The sequence below is a fragment of the Leptinotarsa decemlineata genome, unplaced genomic scaffold (genome assembly GCF_025532065.1).
Source record: "Leptinotarsa decemlineata unplaced genomic scaffold, Ldec_3_MD MMD2_tig00000218_RagTag_RagTag, whole genome shotgun sequence".
Classification (NCBI taxonomy): Eukaryota; Metazoa; Arthropoda; class Insecta; order Coleoptera; family Chrysomelidae; genus Leptinotarsa; species Leptinotarsa decemlineata.
This window is the reverse complement of record NW_027412545.1, coordinates 6,123,719-6,150,919: the sequence shown is the minus strand read 5'-3', so window position 1 is coordinate 6,150,919 and position 27,201 is coordinate 6,123,719. Positions and strand designations below refer to the sequence as shown.

The window sequence follows — 27,201 nt, the reverse complement described above, 5'->3', positions numbered from 1 at the left end:
AAATCCACGGCTTTCAAACTCGAAAAGAAATGACAGTGAATAATGTAATAGGTACCTATAAATATTGATTATTGAATCGTTTTTCCTTGTCAAGACTTTTCAAAAATATAAATTTTCAATAGGTATATGTGCAAGAAGAAAATCTTGCAGAAAACATAATATGGAATATTGTTTATCAATTTATTTATCAATGATGGACTCGGCATTTCAATATTTAAAAATAATATACAGGGCATATAAATAATTCACACTTAATATTATATCTCTTTTGAAAAAAGTGAAAAAATGCATGAAATAACCCAAGAAGAAATATATTTTAATATAGGATATTATCATATTCATAAACATATTGGACAAAATCTACTTTATTATATGTAGATATAATTACACAGATAGGTCATAATAATGGATTCAACGCAGATACTATCCAGAAGTTAGTCAGGACTCAGGTCAAACAACCAAAAATCAAGAAATGGGTAACTAACAATATGTGGGCAACTTCCAAAGGAAGAAAGAAAACAATCAAGTTCAAAACAAACTCTTCGCAAAGATGTGTAGATCATGCAAAGAAATAACTTTCAGATAAAAACAGGAAGAAGAAAAAACCCTCTCGAAACTATACTTTCATATAAATATTGAATTGAACGAAAGAAAAATATTTTCTGAAAAACTACCTACTTTATATGAAATTTGAATTACACAAAAATCAAACACCTATTCCTTTTCAGTTTGTACTCCAAACAATCGTTATGGAATTGAAACTGATGTAATTTATAGGAAAGCTGTACAATATTGTATATGATAGAGGATGACAGGACTATGTATGTAAGTTAAGTTTCATGTCTTTCACATGCAATATCGTGTAGCTTTCCTATGAATGATATCTGATTCAATTCCTCAAGTAATGATTGGAGTACAAACTGAATAGGAACAGGTGATTTTTGTATAATTCAATGTTCATATGAAAGTAGTTGTTTTGAGAAGGCTTTTTTCAGTTTGTATCTGAAAGCAATTTTCATGCAGGCGGGTTGGCTGTCCTTGTTCATCTTTCACTGCCTGAACCACTTTGCATGCTGTTTTCGGCGAGTGCATTGGCTTGGGATGTGGGGGTTGAACAAACCGGCCATCGAATGCCTGCTTCCACGTAGCCCCGCTGGATACGAGAATGACAGAATCACTTGTGGTTCTGTTATTCCCTAACTAAATGGCATCCCAACGATGGCTTAATCCCAAGGTGTGTGTATCCGTGTTGAGAGGATGAATGACACTGAGCCTGTCAGCTGTCACTACGGAACCTTCGAGATACCGGGCGCCCTCTCGTCGAAACATCACGGTAATGCGGGGGCTCTGCTGTGATTAACCTTATTTCCTTAGCTACTCGTGGGACTTTTATGGACAGAGTCCACAGAGTTTACAGAGGAGATGGATGTCGAGCTTACGACTCCAACTGACTTAGCTGTAAATTTAGATCAGGAACGAGAGCTTCTCAACTCTCCAACTCCTGATCCAATAAGTGAACCTAAAAAAAAAGGTTTGGTGGTGCAGTCAGGAAACGATTGAGTCGTCTCCTCAAGAGTGGGGTACCTTATGGAACCGCCTTGCACCAAACTCTCAGGTGGAGGAACAAACCCCCCATGAATAGGTTAGCAAACGTTTGCGCTCAAGTGATGATTCACCAAAACCAGAAGCAAAAAAGCCCTGCAAGGGCGAATCTAAGGCATTGTCAGGTGTAGCTGACGTGCAGAAACCCTTGAATGGGAAGATTGTCGCTGGTATCAAAGTGGGAATCTTGCACCTTGACTATCCGACTACCTCATTAACGATGAAACAGCAGAGCATATACTTTGTTCCTTCCCCACTGGGGACCGAATCAAGTTTTTAGAGTTCATCTGACCTGAAAGACCACTCACCATACAAACTAATAGGTTCGTCAAGATGCTGGGTTTATTTGTGAATAGGTGTGAGCCACAATAAACCCTTGCGGGTTGCGATTTAGGGTCGGATAGACCCACTCACTTCGGACCTAACCTAACCTAATTTTCATGCATGATCTACACATCTTTGTGAAAAGTTTATTTTGAACATAATCTTTTTTCACTTCCATTGGAAGTTCCCTACAATTTTTTATATGACTATGTATAGAAGTGAGAGCCAAAACGTTTTTTTTTTCGAAATAATCCAGTGTTATTATTATTTTTCCGATATTCCATATGCACGTGGATACCATATTCACTAACTAATAAAATGAATATTTATATAGTGTATCCCGCTTCATAGATAAATCCACCTTGAGAGTGATTGACAATATATTTTGTTGAATTCTAGAGGTTTGGACTCTTTTATCTGAAAATATTGACAAAACTTGAACCTGACATTACAAAAATGGAATGAAACAAACTGTCGAATGAAAATAACGATTCCCATTTATTATACTCTCAATTCGTATCTATTTTAAACGAAGATGATGATTTATTGCAGTATTAATTATTCTTTTCTGTGAATAATTTCTTTTTTTTTTTTCTTTTCTATCAATAAGAAATTTCCTGTGGCATCTTAACAACTATCAAAATTGAGATATTGATGTAAAGTTGTCAAAAAAATTGGTTTCTACTTCCGCACCATTGAACAAAATTGTGGGAAACCTCAGAAGAACGGAAGAGAGAACATAACTACGAGTACGATAATAATAACTACAAGGAAACCACGTGGTTCTCATTCAGTTAATACTCCAAACATTCCTCCTGTTTTCTGAAGCAGAGGTCCAGAAACTTCTAAGTGAACTAGGAATTTGATAGATTACTGTGTAAGTGGAATTCTTAAACAACGTAAAGATGAGAAGAAACTTAAAAGATCAACATGATACAACAAATGCGGGAAACTTCCAAAGAAAGGAAAAACAAAATATCCACAGTGAAAAACTTTTTACACATATTTGTACGAGTATAGATCATGTACAGAAAGAAGGTTCTTTCTTCACGTAATTAACTCACATCAGTCAGTAAAAAGTGCTCTCATTATTTCATATATCATAAAACACAAGAATAATCCTACTAATTTTATAAATTTGAATTTGTATGTTTGGATTTTCAAAGTAGAGTTTATATCCTGAACTTACACATATATTGAATTATAAAAAATTTGTTACATTGAAGGATTTGCCATAATTTCCATAAAAATAAGGAATATACATCATATATTCAGGGGTAGAATTTTGTATTGAGTTTGTTAGAAATATTTTGAATGGTACGTACCGAGTCTGTGTGTATGGAAAATTTGTTATTATAAGTTTGGTATACCTACGATTTTCATGTCAAGGATGTGAAAAATTAGATTGAGTGATATTTGTTTTTTGGTCATTCGGTTAGGAGTAACTAATCCTATCCTACTAATATCGTAATCTAATCTGATCTAATATTATAGTCCGGATTAACAAAACTTTTGATCCCGGAAAAATTAAAGTTGTGGAAAGTTTTTGCCTACTTTCCTGCCTTCCTAGCTTCAAAAATGATCGATTTATTGGATTAAATAGAAAATCGCGGATTCGGAGGTTTACAGAATTTCATATTGAGATTGATGTAATTACTTTTGAAGTTACGGTACTGTAACTGTATGTGCTGAAAATTTGTTCGTCACATGAGTTTGTAATACAAATCAGTTTCAAGAAGTGAAATTATTTTTTTGTCCATTGTTATACATCGGATTTTTATCACAAATGACTTATTTTTTGTGAATTAATGAAAAAAATTAGAGTACACTCATTCAGTAGAGTCACAGAATTGGGTCACATATTTTTTAAGTTGGTATATTTGTACAGATGACATTCCATGTCTATTTCATTTCCATTTCTCAAACAGCTAAGTAAGTGGATGAACATTTTCTTTATAGACAAATAATATTCAGAAGAAATATATCGAGGCAAAAAATATTTCGTTTAGTACCTACCTATAAATAACAATGAAGTAGGGTAGGAATACAGTTTGATTTTGACTGCTGCAAACATAAAGAATCCTCAGTAGAAGGATTTCAAATGAACATACAAGCCACATAAAATAATTCCCAGGAGTTTTAAATTAATATGCAAGCCTCATACTTATCAATAGCTAATGTGGAATGTTCTTCAATTTGGTTTATTACAGCAAATGCAAGTTTGAACAAAATAAAGTTGAGTTTAATTCATGAGTTTTTCAAATTCACTTCAAAAAGTAGTCGAATTGATGTTTCAAATGTTGGGTTTTCATTTTTGAAAGGATTTGTTTCAAATTCACATATTGGCAACAGCGCCTAGAATGTTAGATCGGAGTTCAGGTTATCTTGATATTCTACTTTAAAAAAGGAAAATTATCTTTATAAATCAACAATTGAGGCAAAATATAAATCATAGTTCAATACCACCTCCACAAGCCACATAAACAACAGTTGTTTTGTTATTTATTTATATGTATAGAGCAAGATAGGTTAGTTAGGTGCACAAAATGTCATATATCACAGAATGTCTCGAAACTCGGAAGATAAGTAAACAGAACAGCACGTCTCTGGAATATTTCATCTTTGTTTGTCTCATTCAGGTAACAGATTCTGTCCTTTATTAGCTATAACCGATGTTGTCAAATGGTGAAATAGAAACGAATCCCTTTAAATGTTGAATGCATTACTTCATTCCTGTTTTTTAAATATTTAAATTATTTTTTAAAGAAAAAGGTTAAAATGATAAGTTTAGAATGCGTTGTTTTAGAGCTCTTTTATGAAAACTACTTGATTTTCGTCAGGAGGAACATTCCCCATTTGCTGATATTCATCTTGGAGCGAACGTATTAAAAACATGCTTCCATAAAATATTTTCAGAGATATTCATTTTGACAAAGCCTTCTGAGTATTTCAATATATTATTAAAACAAAGTACTCTCGCCGGTCTGTATGTCTATCTGTCTGTCTGACGCGATAAACTCCAAAACCAACGAACGGATTTTCATACGATTTTCATAAATGGATGGAATAATTCAAGCAAAAGGTTCAGGAGTATGCTTCAATAATAATTTGTTTCAAGGTGGTTGACAATGTTTCATGGTGCATTTCATTATTTCGGACATTGCATATGATATAAAATAATTTGAAATCCCGAAACCAGGAATCTAACCACCATCAATCGACTAAGAGAGGAATTATCAAAACCGTGCTTTCGGGCTCTTTAATACGAAGGACGGTCTGGTGGAAGAATTAGGCATCATCATGAATGATCTTCAACGGAATGGTTACTCCAAAGTAATGGTGAAACAGACTTTGGCTAGAAGACAGTAAGAGCCTCAAGGAGGAGAAGCCGTCTCAACCAATACTTGTTCTTCCCTACATCAGAGGATTGCTGGAAAGGCTAAGAAGAAGTGGGTTAAGGTATAACATCAGAACCTGCTTCACAACCGGAAACACTATCCGTGGTAGCCTCTCGAAAATCAAGCCACCAAACGCGGACTGCGATTCCAAGAATTACATTTACCGAATACCCTGCGAGTGCGGAAAATCCTACATCGGAGAAATTAAGAGGCTATTGAAAGTTCGCCTTGCTGAGCACAAGAAACACACAGCGAGGAGAAACCAGCAAATCCGGAATAGCAGAGCATGTTTGGACTCATCAACATAACATCAAGTGGGCTCAACCTGTTATCATCCACAAGGAGAAACTCTGGTTTAGGAGAAAATTCAAAGGAGCCGCATATATGTTATCCAACAACGCTTTTAGCCAAGCTAGCGTAGAGATACGCAACATATGGAAACCCAAAATCAAGCGGAAAACTGCCAACTCCCGCCAAACGGACAGCTGCCACTAAACCGGTGAAGCGGAGACAGGGAAGAAGGAAAACACTTGAATGACCTATAAATAGTCAGATCTCTTTAGAATAAGTCCAGTTATAACACGAAGACGATTGTGGATACTAAACATCGAAACGCCGTGAAGTAACTTGGTTTGAAATTTTTTATTTTTGATTTTCATTCCTTATTAATTGTTTGATATTCAATTGTTGTGTGTACTTTATTTCATTGTGATTCAAGATATTTTTATTAATATTATTGTTATTTTCCAGCTCATCTTTTAATTTTTTCATATCATATTATACAATGAAAGTCTGATTAATGAAATGCATGCTTTGATAATATTTTTTATGAATTGGTTGAAATATGACGAAGCGAGTGCGAAGTAAAGGCAGCGGAGCTACCCGTGCAAAACCGGAAAGAGTCGCTAGTTGTAATAAAAATCCGAAAACCTATGTTTGTTTTAAATTTACTTTCTGCAATCAATACCAGTTTCAGAATCCCATTCAGTGTAATTGAAATTAATTATTACACATAACGACAGCAAATCAATTACAGAGATACAAATAAGAATTTTCGACTTTTCTCTTATCAGATTACTGTATTTGTCAAATGAAAATGAGATGGAATAATGAGAAGAGAAAAAGTATTCAGTTGAAAATCACTTTCAGTGACAGCGGTTATTTTTTGTCGATCATTTTTAACAATTTTCAAAATAAATCAAAATCTGCAGAACATGGACATATACATGTCCATGTTCTGCAGGTGAATTAATACAAAGATAAAAGAAGGAGTAGAAAAAACTGAAATTTTCATAAGAATTTCAGTTAATAATATTTTCACTCCTAAATTTCATTCAAAAACCAAAATTATATATACAAATTGCAACAATATGTACCGAATACGCACCTTTGTCTTTGTTTGCAAATAGTGTAACAATAAATTACGAATATCTACCTGCTAGTTTTATTACTCATGTTTAAATTTTTGATTCCGTGTACCTATCTCTGAAAGCACCATACAAATTCCTTTAAAAATATTATTGCGCACGACCTTGCCCTCGTGCGATCGGCAACATAGTCAAGTATGTGTGGTTTGGCTCCTCTTCCTAAATACTGCCATGGTGGCAGCTGGTTCAGACAAAAGGTGTCTCAGTAATTATTTACGGCCCTTCAGACCTCACACTTTGCTCACGCCCTGAGTGTCCCTTCCTTTCACAGGGCGTTATTTATGCCGAAAAACATGTATTACGATGTTATTGAACAGTTGAGTACAGAAACAGGGACGGGGAGCAGAGATTGCAAAAATAATCATTCCGTTCAAAGGAGAGGAAATATTATTGAACGATTTTTTGTATACAAATTAATTGGACGGTGAAGAGGTCAAGGTCAGATCTGACTATATTGAAATATCAATCAAATATCAGTGTATTTGTACAGAATCTCGGATTGAAAAATTAATCGCTTGTTTTATCTTCATCTCGCACATATTTCAAGAGGATTTCTGAGAGTTACTTATAAGTGAACAGTTTGCTTGACGAATTCTAATATTTTTATACTAAGGCTTTAAGAAGTAGTATTTTTGAAAATGTATGTATCGGAATGTCTAGAAAGCTTTGACAAATAATATAAATCGTAAAAAAAGATATATCAACTGAGCTGGGAATACCCAGGTTGAACGAGAAGAGCTGTGTATATGTACTAATAGCAGTTGAACAACTTGGTCCATTTTATCTTGCTAATGCAACGGATCAAACCACTTATTGTTTATGTAAAAAAAACAAGCTCCCTACAATGGCAATGATCCTTCCAGATGTTTTTATTCATCATTCGGGACGAAGGCATTTGAAGAAGTCTCTAGTTCCAAGCCAGGTACACACGGTGTACGACAAGGGTCAGTTCTTGGACCACTTTTGTTTATCATATACATCAATGATCTTTTTTTGGGAAAGAAAGTTTTTGGCTTTCTACTACTCCATCTGATCCATCTGATACAAAAAAATGGATAAGAGAATCTTCCAAAGAAAGGAAGGATTAATCAATTTGAAAATAAGTAACTCTATACATGGATGTGTAGATCATGCAAAGAAGTAACTTTCAGACACAAACTGAAAGAAAGTCCTCCTGAAACAGCTACTTTCATATAAACATTGAATTACACGAAAGAAAAAATTCTTTCGAAACAAATACTTCTATATGAACACTGAATTATACAGAAGATACTTTTCTCTATTCAGTTTGTATATCGAACATTTCTTTCCCAAAAAAAAAATTAATCACTCCTAAAAATATAACCCTTTCAAATCAATCAATGATCTGTTCTTACATTTATTTCCAAATAATATAGTGATGTTTGCTGATGATGCAACACTCATAAACGCAGATAAAAATACGGAAAACTTGGATATTATCATTGAACATGCAGAAAATCAAGCGGAGGTGTGGTATAATGCCAATAATTTAAAATTAAATACAGAAAAACTCAAAATCTTGTTATTTTAACAAATCATAACGTTGCGGCAGGTAATGAGGTCACATTGCTTGGAATTGTTTTGGATAATAAACTGAACTGGTCCAGGCACATAGAACAACTTATTAAGAAAGTATCGAACTATATTTATCTAATACGACAACTAAACAAGATTGTTAACATTAACACTCTGCTCTCTGCATACTACTCATTAATACATTCTCAGATCACTTATGGGATTCTTCTGTGATGGAACACAAGTTATGCTCTGAAAATATTCGCTCTACAGAAAAAAACAATGAGGATAATCGTTGGTGCGGACCTCAATGCTCACTGCAAGCCAATTTTCGAAAAATATGGTATCTTGCCTCTGCCTTGCCTGTCTGTCTATTATGCCGTGATAGATATTCACAAAAACAGACATTATCTGAATCTGATAATCATAATACGAGATCAGCGAATCTGTTCTAAATGCCTTTTTATCCACTTGACGTGTACAGGAATAACTCACCTAAACTGCAGTTATACAACAAGTTACCAACTAGTTTGAAACAACTTCCTCTAGGATTATTCAAGAGAAAATGCAAAGTGCTAATAATAAAGTATTGTTTTTATTCCATCAATGATTTTCTCAAAGTTACTTGGAACGACAAGTAACTTGATACTGAGGTCAAGTACTTGATATTGAGGTCCAGTGTGATTTTTAACAATTTTAGACAATTGTATAGTAAGTATATACTCTTTCTTTTTTTTATATACTTGTATTATAGAGGTATTTCTTACTACTTATCGTGTAGGATGAGCCTATGGAGGTATATGTATATTCATGTGTTTGTGTGACGTTCCTATTTACAGTGGAAGCATTGATCTTTCTATTTAAATTGTACACTACTTCAATTGTTGTTCCGAAAGGTGGAACACTGACTTGCTACAAATGTATTGTATGGATATGTAACGTGGCCAATGAAGTTCTATTCTATTCTATTCTGTTCTGTTCTGTTCTGTTCTGTCCTGTCCTGTCCTGTCCTGTCCTGTCCTGTCCTGTCCTGTCCTGTCCTATCCTATCCTATCCTATCCTATCCTATCCTATCCTATCCTATCCTATCCTATCCTATCCTATCCTATCCTATCCTATCCTATCCTATCCTATCCTATCCTATCCTATCCTATCCTATCCTATCCTATCCTATCCTATCCTATCCTATCCTATCCTATCCTATCCTATCCTATCCTATCCTATCCTATCCTATCCTATCCTATCCTATCCTATCCTATCCTATCCTATCCTATCCTATTCTATTCTATTCCATTATATTCTATTCTATTCTATTTTATTCTATTCTATTCTATTCATGTATACATGATAGCGAAAAATAGAAAGCAAATATGATTTTATGATGTTCAAGTCCTCCTCATTTGTCATTTGACTATGCACTACCTAAATCTATAGGATCGTCTCTGGCTAGGAAAGGTATAGAATAAACCATAACTAGCTGGATCTATGCCATGCTGGTAAAAAGAACTGCAACTATGACTCTTCAAGGCGAGGCCATTAGGTTCAGGGTCTCCAGAGGCTGTCCTCAAGGTGGGGACTATCTTCCTTTCTGTGGTCACTCCTGATGGATAGTCTCCTTGATGCCCTCGACAGAAGAAAAGTAGATCTGCAAGCTTATGCAGAATACCTTGTCATCTTGGCAAGGTCCACGTCGGGAAGGATAGCTTGTAATATCCTCTAAAGCACGATGAACGTTGCTCACAATTGGTACCTGAGGGAGCAGATGTCTGTCAACTCCAGCCAAACTGTCATAATTCTCTTCACCAGGAGTAGAAAATTGAATGATCTAACGCCACTTTCCCTTAATGGTGAGGTCATTTCAATTGGAACGGAGGAGAAATATTTTGGCATTGTCCTCGATCAAAACTCACCTGGAACGCTCATTTGGAAAAAGTTTTACACAAAGCCAGACTGTTCCTATGGACATGTCGAAGAATTTGTGGAAGAAATTAGGGTTTAGGTCTCAAACAAATCCATTGGATTCATGTGATGATTGTCAGACTAGATATCATTAATGGCGCAATTGCCTGGTGGTCGAAGGCTTTACAGAAAACCAACCAGGTGAAGCTCTCTGGCTCACAGAGACAGGCTTGTCTGGCTATCAGTGGTGCTATCAGTACCACACCGTCAGCAGCCATGGAGATCCTTCTAGATCTGCCTCCACTCCACATTTTTTCTGGAGAGAGAGGCTAGATGGACTGCATTAGACTTGTTCACATTGCCAGTTGCAATAATTAATTTAGTGCAGAGTGCAACGGGCTGTTGGTTGACACTGGAAGTCACAGAACTCTGGAAATGACCTCTGTTTTCATGCCTATAACTGTCAAATACGAACTGCCTTATAAAGTACTGTTCCCGGGTAGAGAGGACTGGATCCTCCGGGAGAAGGAAATATTAGGAGTAGATAGTTGTTGGTTCACGAATGGATCAAAAACACCTTCCGGTTCCGGAAATTAACGCTATTGAATTGTGTGCGGAGAGATTGGAAAAATCCAACCTCATACACAAGTCAATAAAAATATTCTCGGACCGTCAAGCGGCGTTGGAGCGTCTAAATTGGTAGCTAATTGCCAAAAACGACTCTCCTCGATAGGAAGGCTTGTCTCCGGTCTGGATTCCTGGCCATACTGGTCTGGAAGGCAATGAGGCTGCTGACGCCCTAGCAAGGAAGGGTGCTGCAAGTAGCTTCATCATGCCAGAACCTGTCATTGGCATCGCTTAAGGATTTGCCAAACAAAGATTGAACACCTGGATGGCATGGAGATTTATGGATTTCCAGGGTTGGCTCACTCCAAGGCGTTTATTCACCCTTCGAAGCTTGATACCAAACAGTTGTTGGACTACAGTAGGGATGAACTACGATGTCTAACAGGCCATCTTACAGTTCACTGTCATTTGAATATTCATATGCCGGACTGTCGAAAAACAGTGCGTGTCGCCTCTGTTTGGAAAATCATGGAACAGCAGAGCACATACTTTGTGCCTGCCCTGCTGGGGACCGAACCAGGTTTCTAGAGTTCAGCAGAGCCGTACTCTTACCATCTGACCTGAAAGACCACTCACAATACAAATCAATCAGCTTCATTAAGAAGCTGGGTTTATTTCGTTTAGTGTGATAGGTGTGAGTCACAATAAACCCTTGCGGGTTGCAGTGGAAGGTTGAATAGACCCACTCGTTTTGGACCTAACCTAACCCAACCTCCTCATTTAAAGGAGGATTTTATTGTTGGAGGATTTCAGGATATATGAGTTCATAATGAAATTATCAATTTCATCACTTATTATTGAATATTGAAATTCTCCAATAATAAAAATATTCAATGACTGGAGGAATATATAATATTATTTTACAACATATGATGCCTTTTCACTATTCCTCCTGTCCTGTCTACATTCAATTGATTTCATGTATACCTATTAAAATCAACAGATTCATATTATGATTACTAAATCAATTAATAAATACATTTTTTCCCATAAATATTCAGTTCAGTGTTACCTTACAGGAAACGCCACTGCTGGGTTTGAAATTGGGAATATACCGCATTTAATTCAGTGTGGAATATAACAAACGATTTATAAGTCATCAACGTTCATTCGTTGCTCCAGGTTGCCAACTGGCTGTTGGAACACTGGGAGAGTTATTGGATAACGTGACATCTACATCTAATGGGATTAGGGTTATTGATTACAGCAGTCCTTTACAAAAGGAAGTAATCTGTTAGAATTAAATTATATTGCCTTTTAGTGTGAAACTCCACAATGCCAATTTAATATACTCGACATATCCAAGACACTAATGGCTGCGATCAAACTTGGGGTTGAAAGATACTAATTGCTATGTGAACGTTTCGCACGGAAAGTTTAAGGAAATGCCTCACTGTTATAATTACTTCTCGAAATGAACTGTTTACATGAAGGGTAGAAAAAATTATGAAATTTTAAATTGTTTGTTTGTTGTAGTTGTGACTTGAATGATGAACATATTGATCATGTTTGAATTAACAAAACGATAGCTTTGCCTGAAAATATTTGGAGCATTTACAGTCGTATGAAAAGTTTACACCGCCCCACAGAAATTTTCGCTTTATATAATAAATATAGGGCGTTCCAACGAAAACTTGACCCCCCTGTAAATTAGAAACAGATGTGTAATGGAAAATTTCAAAGAATACGTCAATTTTTATTTCTAGGGGTACTGATTCTGATATAGAAATCATACCCGCAACTTTACCCCCCCGCGTTCAGCAGCTACCCCCCTATTTTTTCAATCGAGTGATACATCATTTGAAAGGTGTTTTGCCCCCCTATTGCTTCTGTAATTATTTTCTAAATTGGTTCATTTGTTATTGAGAAATTAAATGTTGACCATTTTATTTAGGAAAAAACAGAAAATTTGCTGTCGCTCATTTTATAACTCCACTGATATTAGTTTTGAATATAACTCCAGTTATATTCAAAACTAATATCAATGGCAACATAATTAACGAATAAAGTGTTCAAAATAACCATCTAGTTTCATACAATAATACAGTCTACTTTCGAAAGCGTTCCTTACATTATTGAAGATGTCCGGTGTCAGAAATACAATACATGCTTTTCAGACAAAGTTCTTTTATGTTGAATGGTGAAGTGAATAGACTTAATTGTCGATACTGGAGCTATATGAATCCTCATCTGGTGATGGAAACACATCCACAAACTCCTCAAAAATTGAATGTCTGGGCCGGCATTATTGGTAATCATATTGTGGGACCATTCTTCATTGAAGGTAATCTCAATGGAGACACGAACTTAAACCTATTACAAGACTATAAAGATCCTATGATTACACAAATTTTAGAAAATGATGACAATTTAGCAGAAAATGAAATAACATTCCAGCAGGATGGTTCACCCCCACATTGTGATGTTCGGGTGAGACAGTTTTTGGACGAACGTTTTCCAATGCCTTGGATCGGCAGAAGGGGTCCAGTGGAGTGGCCAGCTAGATCACCTGATCCCACACCGATGGACTTCTTTCTGTGGGTACACCAGAAATCAAAAGTTTCCTCTACTAAGCCTACAAAACTAGAATCCCTATGACAGAGAACTGTTCGGGAATGCTGATTTCTGGCTCCGGACGTTCTCAATAATGTAGGGAACGCTTTCGAAAGTAGGCTGTATTATTGTATGGATCTAGAAGGATGTCATTTTGAACACTTTATCCGTTGACTGTGTTGCCATTTATATTAGGTTTGTTGATTTCCTCAATAACGAATGAACCAATTTCGAAAAAAAATACAGAAGTGATAGAAGGACAAAAGACCTTTCTAATGATGTATCACTCGACTCCCCATGCCATTGAAGAAAATAGGGGTGATAGTTGCTGACCACATGAGGGTGGAGTTTTGGGTATTATTTCCATATCAGAATTAGTTCCTCTAGGAATAAAAATTGATATGTTCTTCGAAATTTTCGATTACATGTCCATTTCTACAGGGGGGGTCAAGTTTTCGTTGGAAAGACCTATATAATTTGATAACTTGTCATTGGCAATACTTGTCTCTATATTCATTTTAATTTCTGCAATATTAATTTAAAAAAATCCTACCTCAAACAATCGTCTTCAGTTATCAGCTATGCTATTAAAACACTTATTTGCTCGGCCTCCGCTCTGTTTTGATACCCCAGACCTTGGCTTATCCCTGTCGTATTAGTGAAGTGGCCTATGCAGTTATTGCACAGCAAAAAAAATTAAACCTGTCAGTACAATTTTCTATGAGAAGACAATTAGTCAATGAAATTGGTAACAAACTTTATAACAAACCACCAACGTTCATTAAAGAAAGTATCTGTTGTTTTGTTTTCAAAAATAGACTGAAATGATGGATTTCACATAACGAACGAAAGTTTTTCAATGTAGTTTTAAACAGTTAGAAAATTTCTTGGATATGTGACTTTCTCCTGAGAATAACAATATATATCTCAAAATTGCCTATTTATTAGCTTTCTGAATAAAAGCAAATATTAAATAATTTACCAAGCTACCCGTCATTGTATAACATGAAATATTTTACTACTTCCCAATCGCTACTAATATTATAAATGCGAATGTAAGTTTGTTTGTTACGGTTTCACGTGGAAACTACTCAACCGATCATCATGAAATTTTATACACATGCTCTTGGAGATATTAGAAGTAACATAGGATACTTTTCATAAAAAAAATAATTTTTTATGTAAGATAAAAAAATTGTTTGTCAAAAAATCCCAAAATCTAGCTACTTTAACGTCATCTAGCTATCCAGTGATGAAGTTCCAACCCTTAGTACCGTAATACCGTTCCACTGTATTATTGTTATTTTCTTCTGTCATTTTTATTTTTAGGGTAAGTGTCATTTTTGCGGTTGGATGCCACTTAATTATTTCAACATTTGTTGTTGTAAATCAATAAAGCATATTTTAAATTTTCGAAACTTCATCGTATGTAATAATTTTTAAAACTTGATAATCCCAGCTAAGTATTAAAATATAGTTCTCATATTGATTCATTCCTATTGTAACTACTGACACTTATTTGAAGCCGCGAGTAAAAGCTAGTATAATTATATTTTTTCAACATAAAATATAACCTCATACCTTTTTTTATAACTATGACTAAGTTTTATTATTGAAATTGTTAATATGTAAAAAATAAAGTAATAAAAATCATGAAATTATGAAACAACAAAAATTAATTGGCGCTCCGGGGCGACTTCATTGATTCCAGTGGCGTATTTGTTTTTTCAGCTGCAGGAAAACCCGGAAAAACCTGCAGCACCACACCATCTGAAGATCTTGATCTCCCAATGTTCTCTCTTTCATAGAATAAAATGTCTCCAGAGGCTCCAATGAATTCAATATATCCCCAGAATATTTAATGACATGACTATCGTCAAACTTAAACCAGTCCGTTTCGTCTTTGACCAATGCGTAATATGACCGGATTCAAGGCCAGAACCACAGTGAACAATGACTGCATGAAGATTATAATAGTGGTCTGCTAGATTAAAGTGTTCATCTAATTTGAACCTTCCTAAGTTTTTAATGCTTCAGTTAGAGGTTGAGTCATGTTTGAAAATCATCGGTGTTATTATTAGATTGACTGGTGCCTCAGATATATTTGTATCATAATAGTCAGTTAGTTTGGTACATATTTGGTAAAAAAAAAACGTTAAAAGTTCTATTTTCAGATGATTTACCAATAAGCTTTGCACGGACTGCTTATCAGTCATATTAGAATACGTTTTTGCTACCTCTTGAACATGTACTACAAAGTAAACTAGTGAGGATTTGTCCAGCAAAACATTTACAAACAAAAGACGAGATAGACTGTACGGAATCATTCAATCCAGAGTGGTCAGGAGTATTGATTCTGCTATTTTCCTGCTCACGAAGAGTATTCAAAGAGAACCCCAAGAATTCGGAGTAATCCTCTTGTTATCCTAACGAGTATCTTATATTTTTGATGTGTTTTTTTAAAACTGAAGTATTCAATTAATATTATATGATTATTGCACATTCAATTTTACACTTCTTAATTATTTTACCATTTAAGTCACACACACATTCACCACGTGTATTAGATATATCAGTTTGTAGTACATTCCTCACACCACGCACAAACTTGATAAACTCCAGTTTCTGTAGTTTCTATGTCATTATTGTAAATGTTTTTCAAGTTGATAAACATTATTATTGTTTGTTTGAATGTGGTTGACAATGTTTCGTGGTGTATTTCGTCAGTTCGGACTTCCGTTGTTGTATTAGAAAGGAAAGTGAGGATTGGAGTGGAGCACGAAATCCATTAAAAAAACAAAATATATAATGATAATGATAATTAAAATAATAATAATAATAGAGTCTTCGAACTCCGCAGACTCTATCCAGATCACTCTGTCAAGATGGTCGTTCTGATTGTTGGAGTCCTTGGTGGAATGATGTCTTCTCTACTCTCGAATCTCAAAATCATACCGGCTTGCCGCATTAAGGCAGAAATCTTAGCCGCACAGATGCAGAAGGCTGTCATTCTTGGCTCACTGCGTTTGCTCAGGGCACATGATTCTCGGACCCAATGATCACTTACCCCACGGTGTGGGGAGTGGTCATTGGTTGATTATGCTGGCGCGCCCTCCCGAATGTGTCGGGGCTTCGGGGGATAGGGCCTGACCAGCGCACACTACGGTGAAAAAAAAAAAAATAATAATAATAATAATAATAATAATGTTTTTCATCAGTTCGGACTTTCATATATATTAAAACAAAAAACTTAAATTACAAGGAAATAACATACAAGCCACAACCTGAAATTAAAAAATTGAAATATTAGTAAAAGCTGAAAATTAAAAATATTATTAACAAAAATGAAAAATAAAAATTAAAAGATTCCAAACCAAGTTACGTCACGACGTTTCGATTGTTAGTATCCACAATCGTCTTCGGGTGATAACTGGATTTATTCCTCCGAGATCTGACTATTTATAGGTCATTCGGGTGCTTTCACTTTTCACCTATCCCCTCTTTCTTCTTTCCGCTTCATTGGTTTTAGCGGAAGATGACCGTTTGGCGAGAGTAGGTCGTTTTTCGCTTGATAAGAAGTTTCCATAGGTTACGTATCTCTACGCTAGCTTGACTAAATGCGTTGTTAGGCAACATATACGCGGCTTCCTTAAATTTTGGTTGATTTCAGCTTGAGCCCATTTGAAATTATGTTGATGAGTCCAAACACGCTCTGCTATTCCGGATTTGCTGGTTTCTCCTCGCTGTATGTGTTTCTTGTGCTCAGCAATGCGAACTTTCAATGGCCTCTTAGTTTCACCGATGTATGATTCTCCGCACTCGCAGGGTATCCGGTGAATGCAATTCTTGGAATCGCGGACTGCGACGCGGACAGCTTCTTGTGCAGAGCTAGAGACAACAACATCATACCCAAAGGTTTTTTTGCTGAAATCGCCAATCCCAGGAGAGAGAGCCAAACGCATATTGGAACGTGCCAGCCGAGCACTGATAAAGTCTCAAATCAATTACCACCATTGGAAGAGGTCAACTCTGATGCAGGATGCCATAGAACAATTTGAAGAAATAAGAAGAGAGACTTTGGAAGAGGATCATGGACCAATCTTTGCCAAGATTGTAAGCACGTGCTTGAAGATCCGACTAGACATGGAGAATACCCACAACAGGAAGTGGGGAAAGTTGGTGAGGAAACAATGCCCAAATGCAGAATGAGAACAGGACAACTATGAAGCCACCAACGTCATCAACATGAGTTCCCACTCGCTCACGCTCAGGAAAGGTATAAACTTCAACATTGCACCAACATCTGTGCCCACTCTGGAAATAATAACTGCAGTAGAATCCACCAGTTCCCTTATGGATCAGATCGAGGCAGAAGAATTCAGATGGAAAATCAGAGAACAGCTAGATCGAGAACCAGCAGCAGAACTCCTAGGTCTCATAGAATTATGGAGTAAAAATTAATAATAGACAATGAAGTAAGAATGAAAAATGACAAAAGTGACAATTATAACTTCTTATGTTTTTATATCACTTTGTATTTGAAACCTACGTTACTCTAGTTTCTTCCTCAAAGGACATTAGTAGTTGTTTACAGCTGATTCTCGGCCTCCCCCCACCACTATGACGTATTAATTGCTTTTTTTTTATTGGTTGTTGTTTGGTGAAGTCAAGGTGATGTGACCTTGAAGGGTGTGGTGTATGGATCGTTCAGAATTTTTTTCCCGGTTCTAATCCTCCCCCCATCAATATGACGTGTTATTTGCTTTTTTTGTTGTGCAGTGAAGTCAAGGCGTTGTGACCTTGAAGTGTCTGGTGCATGGATCGTTCAGATTTTTTTTTCATATGAGATTTTGTGTGTTTATGTGTGTGTGTGTGTAGGAGAATGCACGGTACAGGGTTTCATCATGTGCTTGTTTGTCTATGTACAAACATACGTCTGCATACTTCGAAGATCCTCCAAGTAATAAATGCTCCATCGGTGTTAGGGCACCAAGTTAGTAGTGGAGTGACGTCACAGCAATAACCGTTCAACGGCTAGAGAGCGACATGTTCACTCCACGACGTGTGGCAGAGTAATGCGTATTCATCGGTCTGCCCTCACCTCTCCCGAAGCGATGAAGGTTCGCTCTAGCCCCGCTATCGATGGTGACACCACGGCAGCCGAGGACCGTCTGCCTAACGTCTACCCTCTCCGAGACCGCAACGACCACTGCTTGCTCGTATATCGACATCTGTTATCGCATTCAGTTGGGAGGTAATCTTGGCGCATGTAGTTGAGAAGTGGGGTTGGCTATGACGTCTTGACGGGTCCTATCAGAGTGTATTTAAGAAGCGTACGAGTGTTGGCTATGTCAGTTTACATCAAGTGAGTTAGTGAGAACTATTATATAAAATGTATTCCTGTGACTGTGGTAAATCTTTCACTCGTAGTGATAATCTTCGTCGGCATCAGCTCCAGAGTTGCCAAGGAGGGCCTGCAGTGAAACGGGTGAGAGTGGATAATGCAACAACTATGTATACGTGCAATTGTTGTAATGTGACAATTCCTATGACCCAAGTGAATTCTCATCGAAGAACCATGAGTCATAAAAATAATGCATGTGTTCAATTGTCTGACGGTGTTCAAATTATAACGAATGCATTCAATTGCCGCATTGCTACATACAGGGTGGAGAGTTCGATTGTAACCAGTGACTACATGTCATTTTTCAATGAGATTAGGCAGAAGGTCATTGAATTACTGGAATCAGCCATCAGGATCCATAAAAGCATCAAGGTGAATATGGAAGTTTTTGGGAATTATATTCTTCAGACTGATGATTCGAGGGACACGAAGTCATTTAATTCCCAAAATAAAATAGTGGACCAATCTTCAGATTTGAATGCTGTTTTTGATGGATTCCGTGATGTAATTGTGGCTCAAACGACTGAGTTCCAGGATCGTGACTCAGGTATTTATTTTTTAAAAATTTCAATAAGATTGAATAGTAATTTTTTTTTTATAATTCAGGTTGGACTTGTGAAAAAATATTGTTTCTCGAGGTCAACATTAATAAATACAGTCCACTGGAAGGACGTTCATATGTGAAGCTGCCTCAATGTATTCAATGGAAGAAAGATGTTGTGAATGTTCGTAATGAAGATCAATATTGTTTTGCTTGGGCTATAACATCAGCATTATATCCTGCAGATAGTCGAGTGTCCGAACTTACGTCATATCCACATTTTTCCACTGTTTTAGATGTCACAGGTATGGATTTTCCGGTTAAAGTTAATAATAAGAGTATCGAAATATTCGAAGATAGGAATGATATTTCAATTAATGTTTACGGTTTAGAGAGTACATTTGAGAAGGGTAAAATGAAGTATGAAGTGATTGGTCCATTGCGATACTCACAGAGAAGACTCCGGAGACATGTCAATTTGTTGTTTATAACTGATGACTCCGGTAATGGTCACTATTGTTGGATCAAAGATCTTTCAAGATTAGTTTCTAATCAACTATCAGCTCATAGACAGAAAAAATATTTTTGTGACGGATGTTTGATATATTTTTCTGATGAGAGATTGCTTTTACGTCACAATATGTATGATTGTAATTACATTAGTACCACAACACCAACTACTAATTTAAAGATCAATAAATATGGTAGAATGGTTGCGGAAAATAAACTATTGTTTGAAAACTTTGAGAGGCAAATGAGGGTGCCATTTGTAGTGTATGCTGATTTTGAATCAGTGCTTAAACCGATTCATGTGAATGAGCCAAATCCTGAAAGTTCATACACGATTAAAACATTCAAACATGCCCCATATTCATTTGCTTATTTGATAAAGTGTTCATATAATGATGATTTGTCAAAATTTGTTACATATAGGGGTGTAGATGCAGCTCAGAAATTTGTGAGTAGCATTGAAGATGATTTGAAAGAGATACATGAAAATCATCTCAGAAACCCTAAACCGATGGATACACAAACTGACGAAGAAGAAGAACAGTTTGCTGCAGCCAGAACTTGTGGTATATGTAATAAAGCATTTACTGATGGTGAAGTCAAAGTAAGAGATCATTGTCATGTCACAGGAAAGAAAAGATCACATGCCGCTCACTCGAAATGTAATTTAAATTTCAAAATACCAAACTTCATACCTATCATTTTTCATAATTTAAGTGGTTATGATTGTCATTTATTCATAAAAGAATTGTATAGGAATAAAGAGAGAGTTGATGTTATCCCGCAAACTAAAGAGAAATATATATCTTTCACGAAGCATCTCTTCACACACAGCTATACCGATAAAGATGGTGTGGTTAGGAAGAATTATCTCAAAATGAGATTTATCGATAGTTATAAATTTATGACTAATTCGTTGGAGAAGTTGGGTGCAAACTTGACCTCCGATCAATGTTTGGAGATGCACAAACATTTCCCACAAATTGAGAAATTCAATTTGATGAGACAGAAAGGTGTATTTCCATATAGTTTTGTTGATGACATTGACAAATTGAATTATCCATTACTTCCGACAAAAAATCAGTTTTATGACACACTCAATTGTGAACATATATCGGAAACTGATTATGATAGGGCTAGAAATGTTTGGAATTTATTCGAGTGTCAGAATTTGGGGGAATACTCTGATTTGTATTTGAAGTCGGATGTATTGCTACTATGTGATATTTTTGAAAACTTCCGCACCACAAGTTTAGAGATATATAACTTAGATCCGGTACAATATTATACTGCACCTGGATTATCATGGGATGCCATGTTGAAGTTCACTAATGTTGAATTGGAATTACTAACTGACATTGATATGATTCACTTTTTTCAAAAAGGTATACGAGGTGGAATTAGTCAATGTAGCGAGAGGAAACATATAGCAAATAATAGATTTTTACCCAATTATAATCCCAAGGAACCTTCCACATTCATTACATATTTAGATGCAACAAATCTATACGGTCACAGTATGTCACAACCTCTACCAACAAGTGAATTTACATGGTTGACACCAAATGAAATTCTTAATCTTGATGTGATGGATGTGAGTACTGATAGTCCGTATGGGTATGTATTTGAAGTGGACATTCATTATCCACAAGAGTTGCATGATAAACATTCTGACCTTCCATTTTTAGTCGAAAAAATAATACCACCTCGTACACAATCGAAAACTCCCAAATTAATTTCAAATTTGAATGATAAAAGAAAATATATTGTTCATTATAGGAATCTACAGCAAGCTGTCAAAAATGGATTGATTGTAATGAATACACATAGAGTATTGAAATTCAAACAATCATGCTGGATGAAACCCTATATAGATCTTAATACTGAAATGCGTAATAGGTCTAACAACAAATCTGTTAAAGATTTCTATAAACTAATGAATAATGCGGTGTATGGAAAGACAATGGAGAATGTAGATAATCGAATTGATGTTAGACTGGTTACACATTGGGAAAATATAAAGAAAAATATAGGTGCCAGCACTCTCATAGCCAAACCAAATTTCAAAAATTGTTCAATTTTCACTGATAATTTCGTTGCCATTCAATTGAGTAGAGTGAAGGTTCATTACGATAAACCATTATATTTGGGATTTTCCATATTAGAATTATCTAAAACAGTCATGTATGACTTTTTCTATGGATGCATCAAACAACACTTTGATGAAAATGTCTCTTTACTTTACACAGATACCGACTCGCTCATTCTTAAAGTAAACACAGAAAATTTTTATGAATTCATAAAAACTAACATAAGTAGATTTGATACATCCAATTACAGTATAGTTAACCAATTCAATATTCCAGTAACAAGTTCAGTCTTGGGTAACTTCAAAGATGAATTTCCAAATGATCCAATCATGAGTTTTTATGGTACAGGTGCTAAAGCATATTATGTGAAATCTGTTGATGGTGAATTTAAGAAAGCCAAAGGGGTTAAACGATCTGTAATAAAGAATGAATTGACATGCGAAGATTATCAAAAAATCGTCGAAAAAGGTGGTATGATATTCAGAAAGATGAATTCATTTAGAAGCGTGTTACATGATATGTATACTGAATTAAAAAATAAAGATGCATTATCATATCACGACGATAAACGATTTATCATTCCGAATACTACCCACACTCTTCCTTGGGGTCATAATGATATTGAATTTTATGAAAACGATCCAAATGAGAACATTCGTTGGATAAGTAATATTATTCAACAATCACAATCTCAGGAGACTCCATTGGATCAATTGATTAATTTATTATCTGCCGAGATCAATGATTGAAATATCATTCAATATCTTCAAAACCGGAAAATTCAATATTGATATTTATGTAGCCATTTATAATTAATAATATATGACAGAAGTAATGTGATATTAATGTATTATGTATGTATGTATATGTATTACTGTAATGAATATAAAATGATTAAAATTTTATTTGTATTATTTCTATTTCCCTAATCAATTACTGCAATATATAGTATAATGTAAATGACAGAAATATCAGTTTGAAGAGAATCATCGTAGAGTGCACAATGTCTAAAACAATCGATAAGTTTGGTAGAAAAAGAAAATGGGGTGGTAATGTCATTCGAGGTCCTCCTGGGAATGGTTTTAAATTAACAAAAGATGGTCATTATGACATGCAAAGGAAAATATTGAAAAATACAAGTGAACCAATTGACAAGAGTGATTGTGTAACTGTATCATATCTTGAGGGGGAAATTAATGGAACAAAGGAAGTTATACTTCTAGCCCTACAAGCTGCAATACAATCCACAATAGGCAATATTGCTCGGGACGCCCGGCAAGCATTTGACGATAAAATTGCAGAGGCTCGGATAACTTTCACTCGTAAATTTGACAAACTTACAAGTGATGTAGACATAAAAATGTCTGACATAACAGCGTCTACAAATAAAAAATTTGATGCTATGTCAAACATAACAGGGACTACAATGAAAAAGTATGATGTACTGGAACAGAGAGTTGAAGTATTGGAGAAAAACCATAAAGAAGTTTTGGAGAGAAACTATGAAGTCAAGCCATCATCATCAGGTGGACTGGGATATCCAGGACTGAACATTAATCCAAATCATAGAATAATACAACCAAAACCAAAACCAACTGATGATGTATTAATGGAACCAACATGGTGAATGTTAATAGTTACGTTAGGTTAGCTGCATAGTTACGTTAGGTTAGGTGTTAGGTTAGTATTCCCTCGTTAGGTTAGGTTAACAGTTACGTTAGGTTAGCTGCATACTTACGATAGGTTAATAGGCGATCGCTTCACGATCGCTCAGCAGGCCGCTTCGCGGCCTGGGGCGCTCAACATCCGCCACTTGCATCCGGGGCGCGTTTTTTGCCCCTTCTCGAAGCCCCGCCCCCTTTCCGAAGCCCCGCCCCTCCCCTCCCCGAAGCCCCGCCCCCGACTCCCAACATTTGCGCATGTACACCCCTACCCTCAACGCGCATGTGCGCTCCCACCATTTTCCCACCACTCACGCATCGAAGTCGATACCCTCCGGAGAGCACTCTACAACATTCAGTTCGAGAAGTCATCTCATCGAGAGCAGTCCACTCCACTTCAAGGCAGTAGCTTCCAACGACCAACTTGATATTTGAGTAAGTAAATTAAGAATGTTATTTTTTATATCAACTAACTTTGTATTATTTCTTCTTTTTCAGAATGGCAACCAATACACAGGAGGTGAATAATGCTGTGGCGTCTATTCTGTCGGTGTCCGCTGACCAGGAGGAGGCAGCATCTTCGAGAGCGGTGACGGGTGACCAGGCAACCACTTCGCGTTCGCGAGTTAGGTGCAGATCTTCTAGCCCTGACTTATTCGAGGAGGAGGAGGAAGTCAGGGCTGTGAAGAAGGTTTGCCAACGACCTGCAGCAAGGGTTGGTCCTATTTCAAAGTACCGAGCTACTTGCAATAGGACTAATCCTTATGCAGATAGTTTTTCGACCTCTCGCAAGAGGGCCTCCACACCAGCAGCAGCACCAGCAGCAGTGGAAACTCCGAGGATTCCTTCCCCGGAGTTGGTGATATTGTCCCCGTTGGTGGTGCGACTACCACCGCTGTCAGCGACACCGGCGGATCCTGAGGTGTTGGTGCCACAGCCTATCGAAGAGGTTAGTGAAAAGATGAGTGTTTTTCTGCAGAGATGTAAGGAAGCAGAACGAGCTTCCCGATCTAGCGAGGCCGCGTTGGTTACCATGAAGCGACAAATGGCTAATGAGGGAAATCCAAAAGGAAATGGCCGAAATAGATCGGAATTATGCATCTCTGCAGGAAAGGTGTAAAGCAGAGACCTCTTCGATAGAGCTGTACAAAAAAGTAGTGACAGTTATGGACACTCTTTTTGTAGATGAAGTGTAAATATAAGATTAGTTTTAGGTTAGTTAGGAATATTTAATTATGGTAGTTTTAAGTTTATATTTGTTAAGTTTATATTGAATAAAGGAAAAGGAAGTGAAATAAAGGGTGTACACTGTTTTTTGGTTTGGTACACATTGAACAATGCGATGGTTGGAGCATTTTTCTTCACTTCCTCTTATTATTATTATTATTTTTTTATTTCAATTCCAAATTCTTCTAGACAAATACCTCACATCAATTTTTGTGTTCTCTAATCACTTGTAAATAATTTCATGTGAAGAAAATTTAAAAAATAAAAAAATAGACATGTTTCATAGTGAAATCGACAAGTATATTTCATTTGTATTTTATCCATTCAAGTATCTCTTTCATTGAATATGTCTTATGTCACTTTGCAATTTACCCCTACTCATTGAATATGTCTTATGTCTCACTGCAATTTACCCCTACTCAACGTCCCACTCCTCTCCCACTCCCTCTCGAAAGTATAAAAGTAGAAATCATCTGATGAAACATTCAGTTGATCAGCTAGCATCGAGATGGAACCCGATTCAACCTCCGAACCCTATAGCTGCCCGGATCAGGGGTACAACTTCAATTACTGGGATAACAGCCAGGTACCGCTAGTCTCTTCTACCACGGCACCCCACAGTCCGCCATATGAATACCGGGATCACGACATCAGGATGCAAGTTCAACATGTCACTGGCAGTGACGAAGGACACTTGGACGATTCGGAATATCCAGATCCTGACGGATGGTGGGACCCTGCTTATGATGACATTGTCCCAATGAGCAGCGACGACGACGATGATGACGACGACGACTCTGGCGATGATGCTGATGACGAGCTTGACGTTAGACGTCCTCCACCATCCCCTATCCTCATCGAGGATAGTCCTCCGCCATCCCCAATCCTGATCGATGATGATGTCGTCAATTCCGATGATGACATATAATCATCTACTCGTCCATCATTTCCTTTCCTTTCCTTCCACGGAGTACACACTTTTTGGTTGGTGTACACGAGGCACTGCGAGGCTGGGGCAGTGTCTTCCTCCCTTCCTCTCCCTTCCTCCCCCTCTTATTAGTTTTTTTTCTCCATAATAATCACTAAGAATTTCTCCTAATAATCGCTCAGAGTTTCATTCTTGATGTTTTCGAATCTCAAACACTGTTCTACATTTCACCCCTCCATTTCATTTTTTCCAATATAAATATAGCAACAATCCCAGTTCTATATCATTCTTCCACAATGTCGAGTACAGGACCCATCCAAGTACATGAAATAGATTCAACGTCTGATCATTTGAGTACAACCTTCGCTCAATTTCTGCAGCGAATCTATGATCTTCCTGATGATTTCACAGAACGAGTGGAACAAGGTATTCAGGACGACATAGATGCTGTTGACGATAATAATGCGGAAGATGTGATTAGTATATCATCTGATTCAGATGATTATGACGACGACGACATCATGAGTATAGCATCTGATTCAGATGACTATGAGGATGATATCATTAGTATATCATCTGATTCAGATGACGATACCATAATTATTGTTTCTGATGATGAGGAGCGTTAGTCCATATCATTGCATGGATTAATAAAAAAATAACAGCCCTTTTCAGGGCTACAATTAAAGACTGAAACAATAAAAAAAAATAGCTCTTTTCAGAGCTACCATTATACTTTCAAACAGAAACAGATTCATACCATTGTTAACATTATGTTAACATTATAATCTCAAACGAAATATATGTATGTGAAAGTATTCATCATTATATGCATACAATGATTGACAAAATGCCAACTTCAACTTTCATTTAAAGTAGTACTCATCATATGCATAGATATTCAATGACTATCAAATTCCAAATTTCGACTTTTCAGTCAAAGTAGTAATTTATTTGTCATATAATGTATAGATATTCAAAGACTAACAAATTTCCAACTTAGACTTTTATTAGTCAAAGTATTCATTTTTCACATAATCTATGAATACTAATACAACTAACTACTGTTTGTGTGAATAATGTAGCCCTGAAAAGGGCTGTTGTTTTTTTTTTGACCAGTAGGTCCACGGTTATTGTGCCACAGGTTGGACATTATTACATATAATACATGTAGATACTCGGGTGAAGTTTGTTAGTGGCCTCTCGCAAGCTTCACACCAATTCTGTCCCATTTCCATAATTGAGACAGTGTTGTGGGTGTTGACATGGGCATACCACCCTCCATTATTGTTTCTATGCGAATAAAACCGAAAGCAGCACCAACATAGTTTTTTGTTCTCTCCATCTATTGTGCTGATCAATACGTATGCATCCATTGCACAATACAAATCCAAGGGATCTTCCAGTGTCTCACTGACATTGAGTGTTCGCATACCGATCCTCATAGCACCATCACCTTCAGTTGTGTCAGCTT

The 27,201-nt window shown here is 36.4% G+C and overlaps 2 protein-coding genes across 2 annotated transcripts; both read left to right on the top strand.

Annotated features, from left to right (window-relative positions):
* Positions 1 to 18,124: 18,124 nt before the first annotated feature.
* Positions 18,125 to 23,537, top strand: LOC141481581 (uncharacterized). Its single transcript, XM_074173318.1, has 2 exons — positions 18,125 to 19,317; positions 19,377 to 23,537. The coding sequence occupies exons 1-2, from the start codon at positions 18,759 to 18,761 to the stop codon at positions 22,658 to 22,660; spliced, it is 3,843 nt and encodes a 1,280-aa protein (XP_074029419.1). The 5' UTR covers positions 18,125 to 18,758; the 3' UTR covers positions 22,661 to 23,537.
* Positions 23,538 to 23,546: 9 nt separating this feature from the next.
* On the top strand, positions 23,547 to 24,920 carry LOC141481582 (uncharacterized). Its single transcript, XM_074173319.1, has 2 exons — positions 23,547 to 24,007; positions 24,071 to 24,920. The coding sequence occupies exon 2, from the start codon at positions 24,072 to 24,074 to the stop codon at positions 24,690 to 24,692; it is 621 nt and encodes a 206-aa protein (XP_074029420.1). The 5' UTR covers positions 23,547 to 24,007; position 24,071; the 3' UTR covers positions 24,693 to 24,920.
* The last annotated feature ends 2,281 nt before the right edge of the window (positions 24,921 to 27,201 follow it).

What these genes read in the sequence shown, in the direction of transcription:
- LOC141481582 (XM_074173319.1), top strand. Translation starts at nt 24,072, where the DNA reads ATGGCAACCAATACACAGGAGGTGAATAATGCTGTGGCGTCTATTCTG.
- LOC141481581 (XM_074173318.1), top strand. Translation starts at nt 18,759, where the DNA reads ATGTATTCCTGTGACTGTGGTAAATCTTTCACTCGTAGTGATAATCTT. An exon ending in GTTCCAGGATCGTGACTCAG is followed by an intron (nt 19,318 to 19,376) that starts GTATTTATTTTT and finishes TTTATAATTCAG; the next exon opens with GTTGGACTTGTGAAAAAATA.